Source organism: Rhinatrema bivittatum, chromosome 7 (assembly GCF_901001135.1).
Source record: "Rhinatrema bivittatum chromosome 7, aRhiBiv1.1, whole genome shotgun sequence".
Taxonomy (NCBI): Eukaryota; Metazoa; Chordata; class Amphibia; order Gymnophiona; family Rhinatrematidae; genus Rhinatrema; species Rhinatrema bivittatum.
This window is the reverse complement of record NC_042621.1, coordinates 29,704,918-29,725,397: the sequence shown is the minus strand read 5'-3', so window position 1 is coordinate 29,725,397 and position 20,480 is coordinate 29,704,918. Positions and strand designations below refer to the sequence as shown.

The 20,480-nt window shown below is 44.9% G+C and overlaps 1 protein-coding gene across 1 annotated transcript in view; it reads right to left on the bottom strand.

Moving 5' to 3' along the window:
* Positions 1-1,062: 1,062 nt before the first annotated feature.
* The window catches only part of BEAN1 (brain expressed associated with NEDD4 1), a 98,021-nt gene continuing 78,603 nt past the window's right edge, over positions 1,063-20,480 (bottom strand). Inside the window, exon 4 of the mRNA XM_029608180.1 lies at positions 1,063-1,868. Within this exon, the coding sequence (XP_029464040.1) occupies positions 1,523-1,868 (346 nt within the window). The 3' untranslated portion in view covers positions 1,063-1,522. The remainder of the gene's footprint in view (positions 1,869-20,480) is intronic.

The following is a 20,480-nucleotide window of genomic DNA, read 5'->3' as shown; positions in this document are numbered from 1 at the left end:
TCTCACTTTCTCACCCCTCCCCAGGTTTATATTCTTATGCACACACAGACGCACATCCAGGCACCCATTCTCACCCACACACATAAACCCAGACTCCCATTCTCACCCACAAACCCATGCTCCCAGTCTCACCCACACATATTCAAGCTCCCATTCTCATCCATACATATACACATTTAAGGTCCTATTCTCACCCACACATACACACATTCAAGCACCCATTCTCACCCACCCACAAACCCAGGCTCCCATTCTCAACCACACATACACACATTCGAGCTCCCATTCACCCACATATTCAAGCTTCCATTCTCACCCACATACACACCCAGGCTCCAGTTTTCACCCACACACACTCCCATTCTCATCCACACATACACATTCAAGCACGTGCACAGCTTCCGCTTTCTCCCCCAGAGCAGGAAGATCAGCTGCCTCTCCTGCTGCCACCAGACTCCTGCTATCTTCGGGCGTCGGGCCGTACTGCCCGCTGAACTTCCTGTCGGGGGGGGGGGGGGGGGAGCGGAAGCGCAGCGCACAACGTCCGCTTCCTCCCTCCCCCCCCCCCCAAGCAGGAAGATCGGCGGGCAGTACGGCCCGACGCCCGAAGATAGCAGGAGGCTGGTGGCAGCAGGAGAGGCAGCTGATCTTCCTGCTTTGGGGGAGAAAGTGGAAGCTGTGCGCGGCGCTTCCGCTCCTCCAAACAGGAAATTCGGCGGGCCGTTTGGCCCGAAGATAGCAGGAGAACGGGTGGCAGCAGGAGAGGCAGCTGATCTTCCTGCATTGGGGGGAGGAAGCGGAAGCTGCTCGCGGCGCTTCCGCTCCCCCCCCCCCCCCGAACAGGAAGTTCGGCGGGCCCGAAGATAGCCGGAGAACGGGTGGCAGCAGGAGAGGCAGCTGATCTTCCTGCATTGGGGGAGGAAGCGGAAGCTGCGCGCGGCGCTTCCGCTCCCCCCCCCCGAACAGGAAGACCGGTTGGCCATACGGCCGCAGCAGCGCTTCCCCTTGTGTGCCGTGATGGCGCGCGAGGCGTGAGTTCTCTTGTTCGCTGTCGCGGGGATGGGATCCCGCGACAGCCTTGCAGTTCCGGTGCCAGTTGGGTGGGCCTGGGTCTAAGTTGGGTGGGCACCTGCCCACCCAGGCCCACCCGTGGCTACGCCACTGAGTGAAAGGTGAACCAAAATCAAAAAATGATGAGGAAACAGCCCCCGTTGCCACCAATCCTTTTCACTGTTTCATGCTGCATTGTGCAGAGCACTGAAAACCACCCCTATATTAATCCACCTTTAATACCAGTGTATTCGGGTCCTTGAAAATTACAGATAATTAATGAATGCACAGCTAGTGCTACAGTTGTCAATGCTACCAGTTAAGTTTATCAAACTTGGATGCAAAAACCCCCCCTTCATGTCATCCTTTCAGATATAAAACATCAATGGTTTCTTATTTCATTTAGTTTGGGTTTTTTTTGGCAAGAAAACTGTTTCGTCTCAGATGATACAGGCCAAACAGTTACATTTCTTTACATTATCCTGTTGGAAATGTCACTGTGTTGAGGAGCTGAAGTGTTTTTGAGTGTCTCCAGTGCGATGAGAGGAAGTGGTCCATTCTGTTCAGAGACAATGTTCTCGTAGCAGGGCGCAACCCCAAGAGTGACCACTGGGAAGGAAACAGAGAGGATGGGCAGCTGTCTCTCCTGCAGTATGACCGAACCATTCAAGGCTCTTTCTGGAACCTCAGGAGTTGCCTCTTCCAGGCTGATGCTTGTGGACGACTCATTCCTCTGAGGTTCTATCAGGGAATAGGGCGGAGGGTCATCCGTAGGGATGTAAATTTGGGTGGATCTGGGCCCAACGCATTCATCATAGCTGTAAAAAAAATAAAAAATAAACAATTTCACCTTTGTAGAAATGGATGTAAGACTTGATTATATGCCAGTGGAAGACTGTGAAAAGAGAAAGAGAACGCAGTTAACAACAAATATCATCTGATTAGTAATCTTACCTGACAGTAGCTCCTAAATAAATCACATACTACCAATGACACCAGATTCTCTGAATGAGAAAACTATTGAGCCCTGGAAAGGAAGAATCAAGCTTAGCTTGGGGTTTTTTTCTGTTTGGAAATGGGAGGAAATATGGCTTTATTTATTTTATTACCCATATTAATCACTGGTGTACGTTTTCGTGGGTGTCCTCTTACCCTGCAGACATGCTTTACTTGAGAGAGTAGTGCTAACGGTAATTGTTGGCGGTGTTGCCAAGAGATCAGCTTTCCGCAGCACTCCTGAAACATTCTGACATGTCACTTTGACATTTTTCTACCTGAAGCACTGAGGTCAGATGCAAGAATCTGAAGAATATCACTGTGCATTGGGATGTCAAGCCAAAAACCAGGAATAAAACGTCTCCCTCCAGAGAATGAGATTCTTGAATGCTCAGTTTTGATTTATAGTAGCTAGAGTCATACTGATTTATTCAGTTAGGGCACATGGATAAAATAATAATTCCCAGCCTGGTCTCAAGGCCCACCCAAGTAATAAACCTAGAAGTTATCTTATAGATTCTGACTTTAAATTTGGGGATAGACCTGAATTCCCAGCCTGGCTAGATGACAACACCAAATGCTACCTCCTCCCCCCCTCCCACCACTCTTTAACTGCCAAGGCTATGAAACCAGTGGGGTGCCCAGTGGATGTTAGAGGGAGGGGCAAGAGTGTGCCTTGGTGGTGTTTGAGGGAGTTACTTTCTCCAAATGCAATTGGGGGTGGGAGAGGGGGAGAAGTAGGTTTGCAAACACGGTCAGAGAATCAGTCCACAGGGGATGCACTATTTGAGGTCCAGATCTAATGAGGACCCCAAGTGCAGGTGCTTTAGAGCATGAGCACCTGGATTCCATTTTGGTTTTCTGGTCTGATCAAATGCCTCCGCCATTTTACAGGGCTTGTTTCCTCTCTTTGAAGAGTTTCCCACATACCCTATGTGCCCCAATCCTATTTACTTTTTTTTCATCCTTTTCTTATAACTCTCCAGCAAAGATGTTACCAGTAGGGCTTGGATTAGAAGTGGTATTAGATGGAACTACACATTAGGGATGTGCAGAGCAAAAGTTTATGTTCATAAGTCCATAAGTCGAAAGGGGGTCCCATTTGCGGTCAATATGGACATATGGAGAATTCCATAAGTTGAGTCTATGTCCATATGTGCAAATAAAAATTTAAACCCCTCACCCTCCTTAATCCCCCCCCCCCCCCAAGACTTACCAAAACTCCCTGGTGGTCCAGCGGGGTCAGGACGCCATTTCTGACCTCCTTTGCAAGGAGCACGTGACGTCGGTGTCACGTCGGAGTGACACGGCGTCACGTGATTCCCCGTGGGTTCGCTCCGGGACCCTTGTTCGACCCAAAAGGAACTTTTGGCCAGCTTGGGGGGGGGGCCTCCTGACACCCCCAAGCTGGCCAAAAGTTCCTTTTGGGTCGAACGAGGGTCCCGGAGTGAACCCACGGGGAATCACGTGATGCTGCGTCACTCCGACGTGGCGCCGACGTCACGTGCTCCTCGCAAAGGAGTTCAGAAATGGCAGAAATGGCGTCCTGACTCCTCGCTGGACCACCAGGGAGTTGTGGTAAGTCTTTGGGGGGGGATTAAGGAAGGTGAGGGGTTTAAATTTTTATTTTGGATCAACAATCGCGATTTCCAACGTATTCAACATAGCTATGTTGAATAAGTTGGAAATCCGATCGTTTTCGCCTCATCACTTTTTTTAAGTTAAAAAAAAAAAAAAAAAAAGTAGCGTTTTACATTTCAGTTCAAAACGAATGCACACCCCTACTACACATAAGGGTGTGGGAAGCAGACACATGGTGTGTTCCCACTGTACAGCTTCAATGCTGTCCAGTCCCTGCAGGGTGCTGTTCTCAGCTCTGGCAGTCCCTGTCCCCCCAGATAATACTGGAAGAGTCATTGACTACTCTATGGACTCTAGCAGCACTGGGCTCTCTGCCATGATATCGTCTGAGGCTACTGCCTGAGCGGTGATATTAACAGACAGCTGCAGATCAAAGTTAAGGCCATTGGTCCAGGTTAGCCATTTTGTTAAAAAAAAAAAAAAAAGCTATCAATGCTAGGCTTTCAGCTTCTTCTGAGTGATTTGGGTTTGGATGATCATAGTTTTATGTTGTATGTTTATTTGAATGAGCAAAATTAGCTTTGGGGTTCACTGGTTTATGGTACATGTAGTAGATATTGTGGATGGCAGCAATCTATACTGCAAAAGACAGGCGGCAGCCCTAGGAAAGCATTACCGCTGTGATAACTGCATTTGCCAGCTTGGGGAGAAAAACTTTATATTGTGAAAAAGAAAATAGATCCCAGAGTCTATTTTACTCTCTTTACCAAAAAAGTTAATGTCTGCCAGCGTCAGCTTTGGGCATGTACAGTAGTGGGTTACTCTAGGAACAGTATCCTGTTCTTCTGAGCTTCTGTATTTAGACTGGAGAGGATGTGAGAATTCCCATTCCAGAGGTACTGCATAGTGCAAAGAATGCCTTAGATGCCTTTATTTCCTTCTAACTATAATCCCGTGCAGCACAATAACCTTGCATCAGTGGAAACTGACTGAGCCTGTGATAATGTAACACAGTAAATGAAGGCAGAGAAAGACCACTTGGCCCATCCAGTCTGCCTAGAGTGAGACTCTTCTCTAATACTCGACACTTTTACATTGTCCAAACCAACATTATCCTCGACCACTCACCACCTGTCCTTTCAGTCTTTCTTCTGCCTGTTACCCCTCTACAGCCCCTTCAGAATCATGCTTCGTCTTTGTCTCAAGCATTTTAAAATTGTATCATGCTTTTGGTCACCAATATTTCTGCCAGTAATCTCTGAATTCTCATTACATAGCTCAGAGGAAGAGAAGATAACATTAAAATATTTAGTGAAATGTGAAGGTACAGTATATTGCAGTACCTTTCTATAGCACACCAGAGAGCTAAAATTCAAAAGAATTATAGATATGTATGATCTGCTGCAGAATATTTTATGCAGAACAATATAAATATAGATAAGGCAGTGGGTTCTGGTTTTGTTTCTTCTATTCTGCATCGTTGGCAAATCTTTTCCAAAGTCCAGACTTCTAGCATTCTCCACAGACTGCCTGTATTTGACACTTCTAGTGCCCCAGAAACAGCACAGCTGACAGTGTTATTGCCCACTTCTGAGTAAGATCTGTCAATAGCGACTTCCCCACTACCACCACTTGGTATGCGACAGCAAATAATTAGGAACAGTGATTGCTCATACCAGATGGGCCATTAATTATCTGAGGCACAAAAAAAATCCCTTAACAGCAAATATCAATAAATCTCATCCAAAAGTAATTAAACCAGAGCTATTATTAATTTTAAATAAAATAATTGAAAGAAGAGCAGCTGCTCAGAGCTCTGATAAAAGACCACCCACTGGCAGACTTGACCATTTCCATGGTAAGAAGGCTTGCTGTAGACCTTTGTGACAAGACTGGATCCCAATACATCCTTTCCATATATTGGACTGAGAAAATAATATCCACCTAGCAGGAGAGAACATACTCCTGCTTCTCTCGAGAGCCTGGAGAACTGTCTGCTTCTGTCTGACAGCACTGTAGATGGCTGGAAGCATACGGCCAGCTTGCTTTCCTCTGGCCCCTTTGCAGGTATTGATTTATAATGTTGCTGTGTTTCTTGAAGAAGAAGCAAGTTAGTACATAAAGCAGTTGCACTGTGCCAAGCAGCATATTCCATGTGGTACCCCCGTGCGGGGAGGACACATGGCTTCCTACAGCTGCTCCTTAATTAGCCTTGTTTTTTAGGGACATGATATTCTTTCCAAAGATGGAAACATTTAGAAAGCAAACCTTTATTTGTTTCCCTGACCAAAACTGTAATTATATTGTACTTGTTAAAAGAAAGCTGACAAACCAGCTGGGTTGATACCTCTTCTTAGGTTAACAAATGTTTCATGATGCAAGTTTTTTTGAATATCAAAGTTTCTTCTACAAGCTGTTGTGTCTAAAATTAAAAGTGTGTGTGTGTGTGTGTGTGTGGGGGGGGGGGGGTTGTGGGAATTTTTAAAGGGTTTAGGTACTTAGTCTTTGAGAGTCAGGCACCTCTTTGATAAATGACTAGGGGGCTCAGTGACTAAATTTAGGAGTCTGTTTTTACTAGGTACCCAAATTTGGGAAACTATAGAGATGAAGACAGACGCCTAAATCCGGGCAAGTGAATTGCACGACTAAAGTTAGTGAATTTTTAGTCAACACTATAGGTCACTAAGGCTGATATTTTTTCCTAAATTTCCGCCTTGAATGATGTTTATTAATTTATTTTTTCATAAATAAATTATTTTGGTGCCTAAAACTTAGGGGTCTACATGAAGCACTGAGTATTTTTTGAAAACTGACTCCATGCCATCTAACTTACCAAAGTCATTGTTTTGTTTTGTTTATATTTAAGTTGAATTTTGGCTAGGTCCAAGGTACTCCACTTGTAATATTCTCAAGCCAAGGGTGGAGGCCCATGGCCATGGTTACAGTATCTTCTCATAATGCAGGCAGGATACTGTTATCCTGGTCTCCAGCTGGTTTGCTTGGGTTTGACTATCAGAAACATGGAGCTCAATTAGTCATCGGCTTGAATATTCTTATGAGCTCCACAGATTCTAAATCTTAGTTATCACAAGTGCTCGTGGGCCCAAGATTTTTCCATTCCTGTGTTTTTGCTCGCAGTATATTGTTGGAGCAGTGAATGTTATGTAACTATTTTATTGGTTGGAAAGAAAAAAACTAAAGACCATAATGTCTGTATAAACCTGTGGTTCTTAGGTTCTGATATTAACCTGATCAATTAATCCATTCATCAGTAGTAAAAAAAAAAAAAAGTGACACCAGTTGTAACTAGGTGGTAAGAATGAGTATTGTGTTCACAAAGCACGTTTGACAAAAGTGTTGTGAAATAATTACATTAATTCTTGAATAAGATTCCTTTATTCTATGTATAAAAACATAAGAAGTGCCATGCTGGATCAGACCAAGGTCCATTAAGCCCAGCGTTCTGTCTCTGCCCGTGGCCAATCCGGTCACAATACCTCGTGGTGGACCGGTTTCTTGTATTTCACTCTCAGGGATAAGCACTGGCTTTCCCAAGTCTACCTGGCTAATAACTAAGAGGTGAATTTTAAAAGCCTGGCACGCACCAAAAAATCAGTAAATGCACGCATATGTAAGGTTTATACACGCCCACCGTATTTTAAAATCCGCCTACATGCAGACGCACCTCAGTTTTCAGAAAGTGGCAAGGTCTAGGCAGGGCCAAGAGATGTGAAGGGAAATACTTGTGTGCCTGGGCGCATGCCTGGTCCAGTGAATTGTAACCTTACTTTTGCTATGGAGGAGGGCTAACTTAAAAAGCCCCAAACAAACAGCCATTTCTGATGGATTTAAAGGGGCTGTGATAACTGGAGGGAGTGCAGGTTTTTAAACCAGGGGGTTACAAGGACCTAAGTCTAGACTAGGCGAACTGGTGGATGAACTGGTGAAACTGGTCATGGCATGGACATGCACTGGATATAAAATATGCTGAATTACACAGTAGAAATCTGATTTACACCTATTTAGTTGCCTTGATCATGTCCTCTGGTGACAGATTCTATAGCTTGATTGTGCGCTGAGCAAAACAATACTTCCTATGATTTGTTTTATATCTGCTGGTTCCAAGTTTAATGGAGTGTTCCCTGGTCTTAGTGTTCTTTGAAAGGATAAATAACCATTCCCTATTTACTAGTTCTGTCCCTCTCATGATTTTATAAATTTTAATCCTATCCCCTCTCAGTCATCTCTTTTCCAAGCTAAAGAGCCCTCATCTATTTAGCTTTTCTCCATAAGGAAGCTTTTCTATCCCCTTTGTTTTTGCCACCCTTCGTTTTTTTTTTCAGAACTGCACATAGTACTCAAGGTGCAATTGCACCATAGATCGACACAAAGGCATTTTGATAGTCTCAGTTTTGTTCTCTATTCTTTTCTAAATAATTCCTACCATTCTATTTGCCTTCATGATTGGTGCTGCACACTGAGCCAAAGATTTCAAAGCATTATCCACAAGGACTCCAAGCTCCTTTTCTTGGCTGGTGACTCCTAACGTGGAACCCAGCATTATGTCCCTGTAGCTGGGATTATTTTATCTTACATGCATTACTTTGCACTTGTCCACATTAAATTGCATCTGCCATTTAGAAGCTCTGTATTAGCAAAGTATCAATACTGGATAAAAATAAAGATAAACCAATGGTTTATCTCAGTCTCATTGTTCACAACAATCTCCTAACTTGCAGGACATTTAATGCATGAGACTGTTAATATCCCTAGGAAGTCCCCAACTCTGGAACACCCTCCCAACCGAACTTAGAACACAGCAAAATCTAAAAACCTTCAAAAAAGAACTAAAAACCTGGATGTTTACCAAAGCCTACCAAAACATCCAATGACTCTCAGATACTACCTAACTCCTACTAGCCCTATGCAAACCATGTGGAACCAACACAAGCACGTAATACAAACATAACTGAAACCGTATAGTTTGAAATACAATCAGCGTATATAAAGCCTACAATATTTATGTTGACAATCACATGAATCTTTGGAAACTATGTTAAACATCGAAACTTTGTAAATCGTTGTGATAGCGAAACCGAACGACGGTATATAAAACTCGATAAATAATATTTTTGGGGTTCTTTTGCAGCAGGTTTAATACTCCAGCTTTGGCAATGGTTCCTACAGCATCTGGTCCCCAACAGAGGGTCAGGGTCGGGGGCAGGGCCTTAACCATCCCATTTTGTACAGCCAAAAGACCATGAGGAGAGTGTTCTCATTCTTAGCTCTAACCCTGTGCTCAGCATGGCTGCCTGTATCAAACAGTTTCACAGTTATAATGGTTATGACAGTGAAGCTATTTAAGTTTGTAATATGTTTAAGGTTTAACAGCTGATTGGCATCCAATAAAGTAAGCTTTTTTTTGTGAAGATGAATTGAGAAGGATGCTAAAAATGCAGATCTACAAGGCTTAATTGGGACCATCCCTTTAATTCTATAAACAAACAGTTGAAAAGTGCCTGCTTGAAGCAGTGCACAGCAGTGGGTTTCCCTTCAGGCCCCCTTCCACCCATCCACCCCCAATCCTGCAGGAGGAGAACACCAGCGGCTCCTTCCTCGGATTGGGGAGGGGGAGAGGAGGCAGTGGCAGGAACTCCTGTTGCTTGACTCCCACTTGACTAAGGGCCCTGCAGCCACACCTGCTTACCTGTGCCCAGAGGTGTACAGACAGACAGACAGACGGGCCTTGACAATGGGCACGCTCACTTTTTGCAAAATGTGCCTAAAACCCCACAATATTTTTTTACAGTGATGTAGCAAATCAAACAAAGACATTAGGATGGGGTCTTGCCCGGTAGGAGAAAACAAACCTTTTAAGTTCAAAACAATCTAAATGGCAGCTGCCCTTCATTTCAGAAAACCAGGGCGGCATGGATTTTATTTTCTTCATGCAGTTTCCTTTCAACTGATCTTCCCTCATTAGTGAAATTTGCTCCACATGCATTATTTATATGTCAGGCAGGAAGTTTCGACTTAAAAAGGAGTCTCCTAGGTTTCCCTCATAATTAAAATAAAAAGTAGTTACTATGGAAAGTAGGCATAATTACAACTGTTATGGTTTCAAGGAGTTTGAGTGGATTCTTGAGTACTGTGGCAGATGACCACGCCCACAGGGAAGAGCCCCGTGGGGAGCCACAGTACTGGGCTAGACTCAGGATGCACAAACACAGAGTATTTTCTTTTATTGTACAGCTGATGTATACCACCAGAGTTGGCAGTAGTGAGATGATCCAGAGGTAGCAGTCCAGGGACGCTCAGCAGAGGGAACTCGTCTCACCACGATGGTAAAGGGATATCCGTATGTAGGTTTCCCAGCACAGCAGAGCTGTAGATGAGACAGACTGAGAATTAGATTACTTACTAGATGGTAGCTGTAAGGTTGGCGATTTCACCAGGCAGAAGTAGATGGTAGCAGGCACCAATGCAGGGAGAGCAGGCCCTCAAGGAGCAAGTACCTGATCCCAGTAAGGCACCTGAAAAGAAAGTAGAGGGCCCTCGAGGAGCGGGTACCCAGGTTATAGAATATCCCGAAGGGCAAGGAGATCTTCCAGCGGCAGCAATGGAAGCGGCAGAGTAGCTTAGACCGGATGAGTCCCATCCGTGCTCCAGTCCTTGTTAACTCGATTAGCTAGCAAGTAAGGGCAGGCTAAATACCCGGATGGCATGACGTCACTCGAGTCGTGCCATAGTTGGAATAAAGACGTGGGTAGCGCGCGCGCGTGCACCCTAGGAGGCCCTTAGGAGAAACATGGCGTGAGGCAACGCCATAGCCGTTCTGGGGATGCTGGAGAGAGCAGCTTGCAGACGCAGGGAGAGCAGAGAAAAAGGTGAGGCACAAGAGTTGAAGCCGTCTGAGACTGATGGACGCAACAGTACCCCCTTCAAAGAGCCCCCTCCAGACCTCCTACCTATTCTTGGTTTCTGAGGATGCTTTCTGTGGTATTGCTGAAGCATCTCTTTATCCATGATATTAGCCAAAGGTTCCCAAGAGTTTTCTTCAGATCCGTAACCCTCCCATGTCAGGAGGTATTCCCATACTCTGCCTCTCTTTCTTACATCAAGGATAGCGTCTACTTTGTATTCAATGTCTTCTTCTGCATCAATAGATGTTGGGACCGGTGTCTTGGATAAGAATTCGCTAAGGACTAGCGGTTTCAGTAGTGAGATGTGGAACGCATTCTGAATCTTCAATGCTGGTGGGCGTTTCAGACTGTATGTAAGAGTACCTAGTTGTTGGAGAATGGGAAAGGGTCTGACGAAGTGTGGAACAAAACGAGCTGATGGAAGCTTGAGTCTAAGATGTTTAGTAGACAGCCAGACTTTGTCACCAGGCTGGAATTCTGGAGCCTTGCAATGATGAGCATCATAGCCTTTCTTTGCTCATTGTCCTGCTTTACGAAGCATCTCTTTAGTTTTAGTCCAAAGTTGTTGGATATCTTTGGCAGTAGATTGAGCTGCCGGGGATGACACTGAAAGTGGAAGTGGTAAGGGTGGTAATGGTAGTCGTCCATATACCACTTCAAATGGTGTTGATCCAGTTGATGTTGCTGTATAAGAGTTGATGGCGAATTCAGCCCAGGGCAACAGTTCAGCCCAGTCATCTTGGCGAGTACCTACATAGGCACGAATGAGCTGCTTGAGTGATGTTACTAAAGCTCTGTTGTTAAAGCTGGGAATTATCAATCTGTTATTAGAGCTCTGTTGTTAAGCTGAGAGATAGCAATCTGTTATTAACGGAGTTGCTGGATATAGCAATCTGTTATTATTTAGAATAGTTGTGGATGGATCCTTGGACCAGTGGCAGGTGACCATGCCCTCCGGGGAGATCCCGAGAGGGACCACTGGTCAGGCTTAGTGTAGGAGACAGACACACACTAGTTCTTTTATTAGACAATATATTAAACCACTAGAGGTGGCAGTAGTGAGCTGGAAGCGCCCGGCTGGGCTGTGGGCCCTCAGGTATTGGAACAGAGATCCCAGGTGACTGAGCTGTAGAGAAACTAAGAAAGTGAGTAGATAGGATATGCAGAGTTCTAGAACAAGTCCTTGATGATAACATTCACACCATAGCCTCTTGAGGCAGCCCAGGAGTTGGAATACAGTAGGCCCTCGAGGAGCGAGTACCTGGTTCCAGGGAAAGCTCTGAGAGATAGATGGAATCTCACTAATGTTGTAAGCAGCTATGACTTCTTAGCAGAAGTGGTATTCAGGGGCTGGTCCGGGACGTAGGCCCTCGAGGAGCCTACGTCCCGGACCAGCCCCGGACGTTCCGAACTGCGACCCAAAAAGAAAAAGAGAAGGCGAGGCCCCCGAGGAGTAGGTACCTCTAATGAAATCCGAGGAGGCAGAGTAGCTAGATTTGCGGAGAGCGAATCCCATCCGCAGCGACCTGGAGGAAGCTAGGTAAACTTATCTCTTGCTAACTCGTCTTGTTAGCGAAAACTGAGACCTTAAATATCTGGAGCTGATGACGTCATCTCAGGGAGATGCCCCTGAGGTTCACGCCAATGCCAGTACATCAGTCGGGCCTTGCGCACACGCCCTTAGGCATCTGGTCAACATGGTGGCTTGCAGCATTGAGCCGGTCCGGGAACGCCGGAGGAGGACAGCCTGGAGACGCCGCAGCAGCTAGCCTTCCATCAACCCCGGAGGGAGTCGCCAATGAGGTAAGGTGGGCGGAGCAGAGATGTCAGAAAGCGATAGACACAAGTGACCTATTCATTTTCTCTGTTTGCCCGTTAGACTGAGGATGATATGCAGAGGTGAAGTCGAGAGAGATATCAAATTTCTTGCACAATGCTTTCCAGAACTTAGCTGTGAATTGGGCTCCTCTGTCAGAGACGATGTGCTTAGGCATGCCATGTAGGCGAAAGATGTGTGTGATGAAAAGCTTTGCAAGTTCCATGGCTATGGGCAAGCCAGGGAGAGCCACGAAGTGAGCCATCTTCGAGAAACTGTCCACTGTTACCCAGACAATCACATGAATCTTTGGAAACTATGTTATTACCTCCCGAGAGTGGTAAGTCTACCACAAAGTCTGTAGCAATGTGTGTCCAGGGCTTGTCTGGCACTGGCAAGGGTTGGAGTAGCTTCTGTGGGTCCATCTGAAAACCTTGGTTGGAAACAATGTACCCTAAGAAAGGCACAGATTCCTTATGGAACTCGCATTTTGACAACTTGGGTATAGGCGATTCTCCCGGAGTCTTTGCAGCACTCTTTTGACATCCTCCAGATGAGTCTTCATGTCTTGGGAGAATATCAAGATGTCATCCAAATACACAATGATACATTTGTAGAGTAGATCACGCAGAATGTCGTTCACTCTTTTGGGAGACAGCCGAGGCATTGCATAGGCCGAAGGGCATCACTAGATATTCAAAGTGCCCACTGAAGGCTGTCTTCCATTCATCGCCAGAGCGAATGTGAACTAGGTTGTAGGCTCCCTTGAGATCAAGCTTGGAGAAGATCTTGGTTCCCTGTAGTCTATCAAATAGCTCTGAGATGAGTGGTAAGGTATAGCAGTCTTTTACCATGATCTCGTTTAGACTTCGGTAGTCAATACATGGACGCAATGTCCCATTCTTCTTCCCCACAAAGAAGAAGCCTGCGCCGGCAGGAACCTTGAAGGGTCTTATGAAGCCTTTCTGAAGGTTCTCCTATATTTATTTATTTATTTATTTATTAAGGCTTTTATATACCGACTTTCTTGATACAAATCAAATCAATTCGGTTTACAATGAACTAAGCAGAGTATACAATTAACCAATCAACAAGAGATACGGAGCATACAGTTACATTATAACAAGGAAGCCTTAACTTGGAGTAGGAAAATAAAGAAGGGGTGAACGGAGCAATAAATATATAAATAAAATGAAATAAAATATAATAGATACTATATACAGAAGAGGGGGCAAAGGGCCAACCTCTCTTTAATGGATATTATGCATGAAAAATTTGGAGAGTTTTGTTTACAGAGATGTGTGGTGTACAATTCTAGATCAGGCAATGGAGTTTGTAGAGGGGAAGGCTTGGCTATATGTATTCAACTATAGCTTTATTCTCTACCACAGAGAGAGAGGGTAAACCCTTCCTTTGGGTGGTTCGGTGTTAGGCTTCAAATTGATGGCGCAGTCATAGGATCTGTGTGGAGGTAGTATGTCTGCGGCTTCTTTGGAAACTACATCTTGAAAAGATGCATACTGAGGCGGCAACCCAGGCATCAATGGGGTAGTTGTTAAGCAGGGTATAGGAGAGACCTCCATAAGACATTTACCATGGTAATCTGGACCCCACTGTGAAAGCTCTAGAGTGGCCCAACTGAATTGAGGCATATGCTGCTGCAGCCACGGTAGCCCCAGTACTATAGGGTGCATGGCCTTCTCTAGTACAAAGGAGATCACTGGTTCGGTGAGCTGGGTCACTTTGCCCGGTAAGGGCTCTCCGTGAATGGAAGATAGGAGTAGTGGAGACGTCATGGTAGTGCTCCACTAATCGTCTCAAAACGAAGTTGCCTCCTGCCTCATCTGCCATTTGGGCACCCAAATGGCAGATGAAATTTAATGTGGATGAGTGCAAGGTGATGCATATAGGGAAAAATAACCCATGCTATAATTACACAATGTTGGGTTCCATATTAGGTGCTACAACCCAAGAAAGAGATCTAGGTGTCATAGTGGGTAACACATTGAAATCGTCGGTGCAGTGTGCTGCGGCAGTCAAAAAAGCAAACAGAATGTTGGGAATTATTAGAAAAGGAATGATGAATAAAACGGAAAATGTCATAATGCCTCTGTATCGCTCCATGGTGAGACCGCACCTTGAATACTGTGTACAATTCTGGTCGCCGCATCTCAAAAAAGATATAATTGCGATGGAGAAGGTACAGAGAAGGGCTACCAAAATGATAAAGGGAATAGAACAACTCCCCTATGAGGAAAGACTAAAGAGGTTAGGACTTTTCAGCTTGGAGAAGAGACGACTGAGGGGGGATATGATAGAGGTGTTTAAAATCATGAGAGGTCTAGAACGGGTAGATGTGAATCGGTTATTTACTCTTTCGGATAGTAGAAAGACTAGGGGGCACTCCATGAAGTTAGCATGGGGCACATTTAAAACTAATCGGAGAAAGTTCTTTTTTACTCAACGCACAATTAAACTCTGGAATTTGTTGCCAGAGAAAGTGGTTCGTGCAGTTAGTATAGCTGTGTTTAAAAAAGGATTGGATAAGTTCTTGGAGGAGAAGTCCATTACCTGCTATTAAGTTCACTTAGGGGGTCATTTTCAAAAGGAGTTATGCGCATAAATGTAACTACTATTGTAGCAATTTTCAAAAGCCATTTACTCACGTAAAGTGCACTTATGCGAATAAATCGTATGGACGATTCAATGGCATATATTGTAGCAATTTTCAAAAGCCCACTTACTCGAGTAAAGTGCATTTACATGCGTAAAACCCAGATTTACGCATGTAAATGCTTTTTAAAATCTGGCCCTTAGAGAATAGCCACTGCCATTAGCAATGGTTACATGGAATAGACTTAGTTTTTGGGTACTTGCCAGGTTCTTGTGGCCTGGATTGGCCACTGTTGGAAACAGGATGCTGGGCTTGATGGACCCTTGGTCTGACCCAGTATGGCATTTTCTTCTTATGCCCCTGAGTCCACTAGGGCAAGGGTCTGGTATTCTAAGGGTCCGCATATTAAAGAGACAGGAAGAAAGAGTGAAGGAGAGGGTGCAGTTAGACCTAAGAAGAGTCCTCCCGCAGGACTTAGGTCTGCCAGTTTCCCGGACATATAGGGCATGTTTGTACAGCATGGCCAGCTTGTCCACAATAAATGCATAGTCCCAACCTCTTTTGTGTTCTTCTCTCTTTTGACGTCAGGTGGCTGCGGCCTAATTGTATTGGTTCTTCTTCGCCAGCAACTGGACCCGAGGGAACAGGCCTGGGTGTGGACTTAACTTGAGTTTCGTCCTGAAGGGATCTTCTGGGAGTCTTGGTCTCTTGAACCTTGTCACGAAGTTGGCGATCAATCCTTGTTGCCAACTTCATCAGTTCAGCCAAGGTCTCAGGCATCTCACGAGCTGCCAGCTCATCCTTCAAACGAGTGTTCAGTCCTTCAAAGAAGAGGGTTCTCAGGCATTTAGGGTCCCAATGTAGTTCAGACGCCAGTGTCTTGAACTCTAAGGCAAAGTCTGATAAAGGTTTATTACCTTGCTTCAGGTGACCCAGCGAAGATCCTGCAGTAGTATACTGGGCAGGGTCATCAAAAACTGATCTGAACAGTTCAAGGAACCCGGCAAGATCATGTAGGATAGGGTCATTGTGTTCCCACAGTGAAGAGGCCCAAGCCAATGCTCTTCCGTTCTGTCTGCGACACTTCCGCCCTGTCTGCGACACTTTTCAACATTTATCTGCTCCCAATATGCCACCTCCTCTCAAACCTGAAACTGACCCATTTCATATATGTGGACGATATCCAAATATTAATCCCAATTCACAACACTCTGGAAGACACCTACAAAAAAAACAGCCACTTACCTAACCAAAATACAGCAACTTCTATCCACCATGAAACTCATCCTAAACTTCGAAAAGACGAAATAATAATACTGGATAGAAAGAACAGCGCTCCCCAATTGCCACCACTCAACCTAATGAACCAAAAAGCTGCAATCTCCCCTATCAATCATGCCCGCAACCTAGGAGTCATAATAGACAATGAATTATCCTTCAAGAACCTCATCACTTCTAAAATCAAAGACGGATATCACAAGCTCCTAACCCTACGACGTTTAAAACTTTTCCTTTCCCCCAACGACTTCAGAACAGTCCTTCAACTGCTCATCTTTTCCAACCTGGACTACTGCAACTTCCTGCTATTCAACTTACCTATCACCACCACCCCCAACGACTTCAGAACAGTCCTTCAACTGCTCATCTTTTCCAACCTGGACTACTGCAACTCCCTGCTATTCAACTTACCTATCACCACCACTCCAAATCCTCCAAAATACAGCCGCCAGAATACTCACTGGATCTAAAAAACACGATCACATTACTCCCATTCTTATATCACTACACTGGCTCCCAATAAAATTTAGGATAGAATACAAAATACTATCCATTCTACACAAAACAATATACGAAAATCAAACAAACTGGCTAAGCGCATCCATAAAACTACATTCACCAAATAGAAACCTCCGCTAAGCTAACAAAGGTCTTTTAAAAATTCCGCCTGCTCACGCCAAACAACTTACAACTCGAAAGACAGCCATAACCCTAGAAAGTCCCAAACTCTGGAACGCACTCCCAATCGAACTCAGAACACAGCAAAATTCAAAAACCTTCAAAAAAGAACTAAAAACTTGGCTGTTTACCAAAGCCTACCAAAACTCCCAATGACCCTCGGTCATTACTTCTCCCTACTGACCATAAACTGAATAGTTTGACACCCGATCCATGTTTTTAAAGTTAATATATATATATATTATATAAGTTAAGTGATTTAGGTTAACAACCACAGTAACCTTTTTGGAAACTGTTAAACAAATCAGTGTTTATCTAAATCAGTGGCTCTCAATCTTTTTTCTGTCGGGACACACCTGACAGATGGTTCTCACATGCATGACACACTGACCCATGATCGTCACGGGGCTAGATGTAAAAGTACAGTTTGCATCCACGGGAACCCCCCTGACCCACAATAATAGATGTAAAGCAGAATTATGACATTCTCCATACAACTCACCTTACAAAAAAGATATTCTGGTTCTGGTGTTATCTCAGTAACAGCAACTCATACTCCTTCTACTTCCAGGCTCAATAGCCCTACTTATGAAAAGACAGCAGTTTACCACCAATACATGTCCTCTTGAGAAAACACAACAAATAAGACTGATACAAACACTGACATGCTAGTAAAATATCTCGGTAACAGACACAGAACCGACATAACATATTCCCAGGATCTGTAGTAATGCACATGAACTAATCCGCACTCAGTTACACCTGTATTATGAAAATCACTCACAGGAGCAACCCTATCTATGAAAAGGCAACACTACAAATATTAAATCAGGCCCTAAAAACCAATACACCTCTTATTAGGAAAACAGAACTAGCAAGCAGCTATAGATCCCTACACAGAAATAATTGTAAAACTATACTAATAAGCAGAATAAATGTTTCAAAACAGCTATGAACATCCAACAATTAAAAACTCATAAAAAAACTATTAAAAATTCTCCAAACACCAATAAAATATTTATTTTAAAAAAAAGCAGACACATCACATAATATTAAATAATTAAAATGGCAGTCAATCAAGAAAAATAAACTTAAAAAGCCACCTTTACTTCCCCCCTCCAGCAGCTCTCCTACTCCTCTTCCATGCAGGCCGTAACACACAGCAGAAGCAGCAGTAGAGGCTAAGCACTATACTCATGGTCCTCTTCCTTAGTGCCCTTGTCTCTCACACACACACCATACCAGTCATGCCCCCATGACCAGTTTCTGTCTCTCACACACCAATCATCTCCCAAACAGTCTTTGACACACACACCAGTCACCTTCCTGAACAGTTTCTCTCATGCCATACACACACACAGGCTTCCCACTCCCATGTTCTACTTACATATACGGGCTTCTCACTCATAATCACTTTCTCTGTCTCACACACACTCACCAGTCTCTCACTCCCATGCTTGTTCTCTCCACATGCACAGGCTTCTCATTCCCATAATCACTTTCTTTCTCTCACACACACACACACAAACACACAGCAGTCACCTGATCTCTCATGCATACACACACACACACACAGGCTTCCCACTCCCATGTTCTCTTTCAGATATACAGGCTTCTCACTCCCATGCTGTGTCTCACACACACCCAGGTTTCTCACTCCCATGCTCACTCTTCACATGCACAGGCTTCTCATTCCCATAATCACTTTATTTCTCTCTCTCTCTTTCTCTCTCTCTCACACACACACACACACATACACACAAACACACACCAGTCATCTGATCTCTCTCATGCATACACACACACACACACACACAGGCTTCCCACTTCCATGTTCTGTCTTACATATACAGGCTTCTCCCTCCCATGCTGTCTCACACACACCCAGGTTTCTCACTCCCATGCTCACTCTCTTCACATGCACAGGCTTCTCATTCCCATAATCACTTTCTCTCTGTTACACACACGTACACACACACGCACACACACACACCAGTCTCTCTCTCATTTCCATGCTCGCTCTCCATGTGCACAGGCTTCTCATTCCCTGAATCACATTCTTTCTCTCACATTCACATACACCAGTCTCTTTCTCTCACACACACACAGTCACGTTACCAACCAGTCTCTCTCTCATGCATGCACACACACAGGCTTCCCACTCCCATGCTCTCACATAATCAGGCTTCTCACTCCCATGCTTTCTTTCACACACACCCCCACAACACCAGGCTTCTTATTCCCATGTTTTCTCACATACCCAGATTTCTCACTTCCATGCTTTTTCTCTCTCTCACACACACAAACACATCAGTCACCCCCCTGACTGTGTCACACTCTCACATACACATCAGTCATCTCCCTGAGCAGTCACTTTCATTGTCTCTCACATATACACACACATCAGCTCTCTGACCAGTTTCTCTCAATCACACACATGCTCTCAATCAAATACATTCTCTCACTTATACACAGGCTGGCTGGCTGCTTCTCTCTCTTTCTCTCATTCACTTCCTCTCCCCCCCCCACCCCTCCCCGAGCATAAATGGCAGCTGCAGCAGCCTTCTCCTCCAGCCCCCACAGGCCAAGAAAGAAGAATCCCATCGGCCGCGGGAGGCTCATGCTGATGTCTCCTTTCCCGATTACCGGCTGCTTCGATTGCTCGGGGGCTGATGCTGCTGCTGCCGCCGCTGCTACTTTTCCATGCGGCACGGCTCTTTCTCCTTCCCGCGCACCGCACTGTATATCACTTCCTGTTCCGGGTCACGGGGGGGGGGGGGCAGGCGCGGGAAGAAGAAAAGGCCAGCCGCAGGTGCCACAGCTTCTTCTAGCATTGCTGCCATTCCCACAGGGCTTGAACGTGCTGATAGCCCGGCGACAACGGCAGCAGGGAAGAAAGAGCAGCGGGAGAGACCGGGAGCACGCGACACACCAGCCGGTGCTTGGCGACACACTGGTGTGTCGTGACACACCGGTTGAGAAGCACTGATCTAAATTATCTAAGTTATACTATCTAGGTTAACAACCATAATAACCTTTGGAAACTCTGTTAAACAGCGAAACTTTGTAAACCGTTGTGATGGCAAAACCGAATGACAGTATATAAAACTCAATCAATCAATCAATCAATCAATAAATAAATAAATAATCAAGATGTAGGTGGTCTTGGCATAGGCTGTAGGAAAATGATTAAGTTGCAGGGCAAAGTGCATGCAACACTGGTTGATAAATCCTCTACATCTCCAAACCGGAGAGAGCGGCTTGCAGATGCGGCGGTGGCCATCTTCCCAAGGCTAGCGGGGAGAGCAGAGAAAAAGGTGAGGCACAAGGGTTGAAGCTGTCTGAGACTGTCGGACGCAACAACAACATTGTACTATTTACATTTGTAAGTTAAAAATCTTTATTTGGTAGGGTTGTGCATCTGTTTGATACCACAGAAAAAATGCAGCACAGTACTCCTTTTCATTTTGTGTCATTTCAAAACGAAATGGCATGCAAAACATTTCAGAAAGCACCACTTGCCATTACAGCCACTGCTGCCATC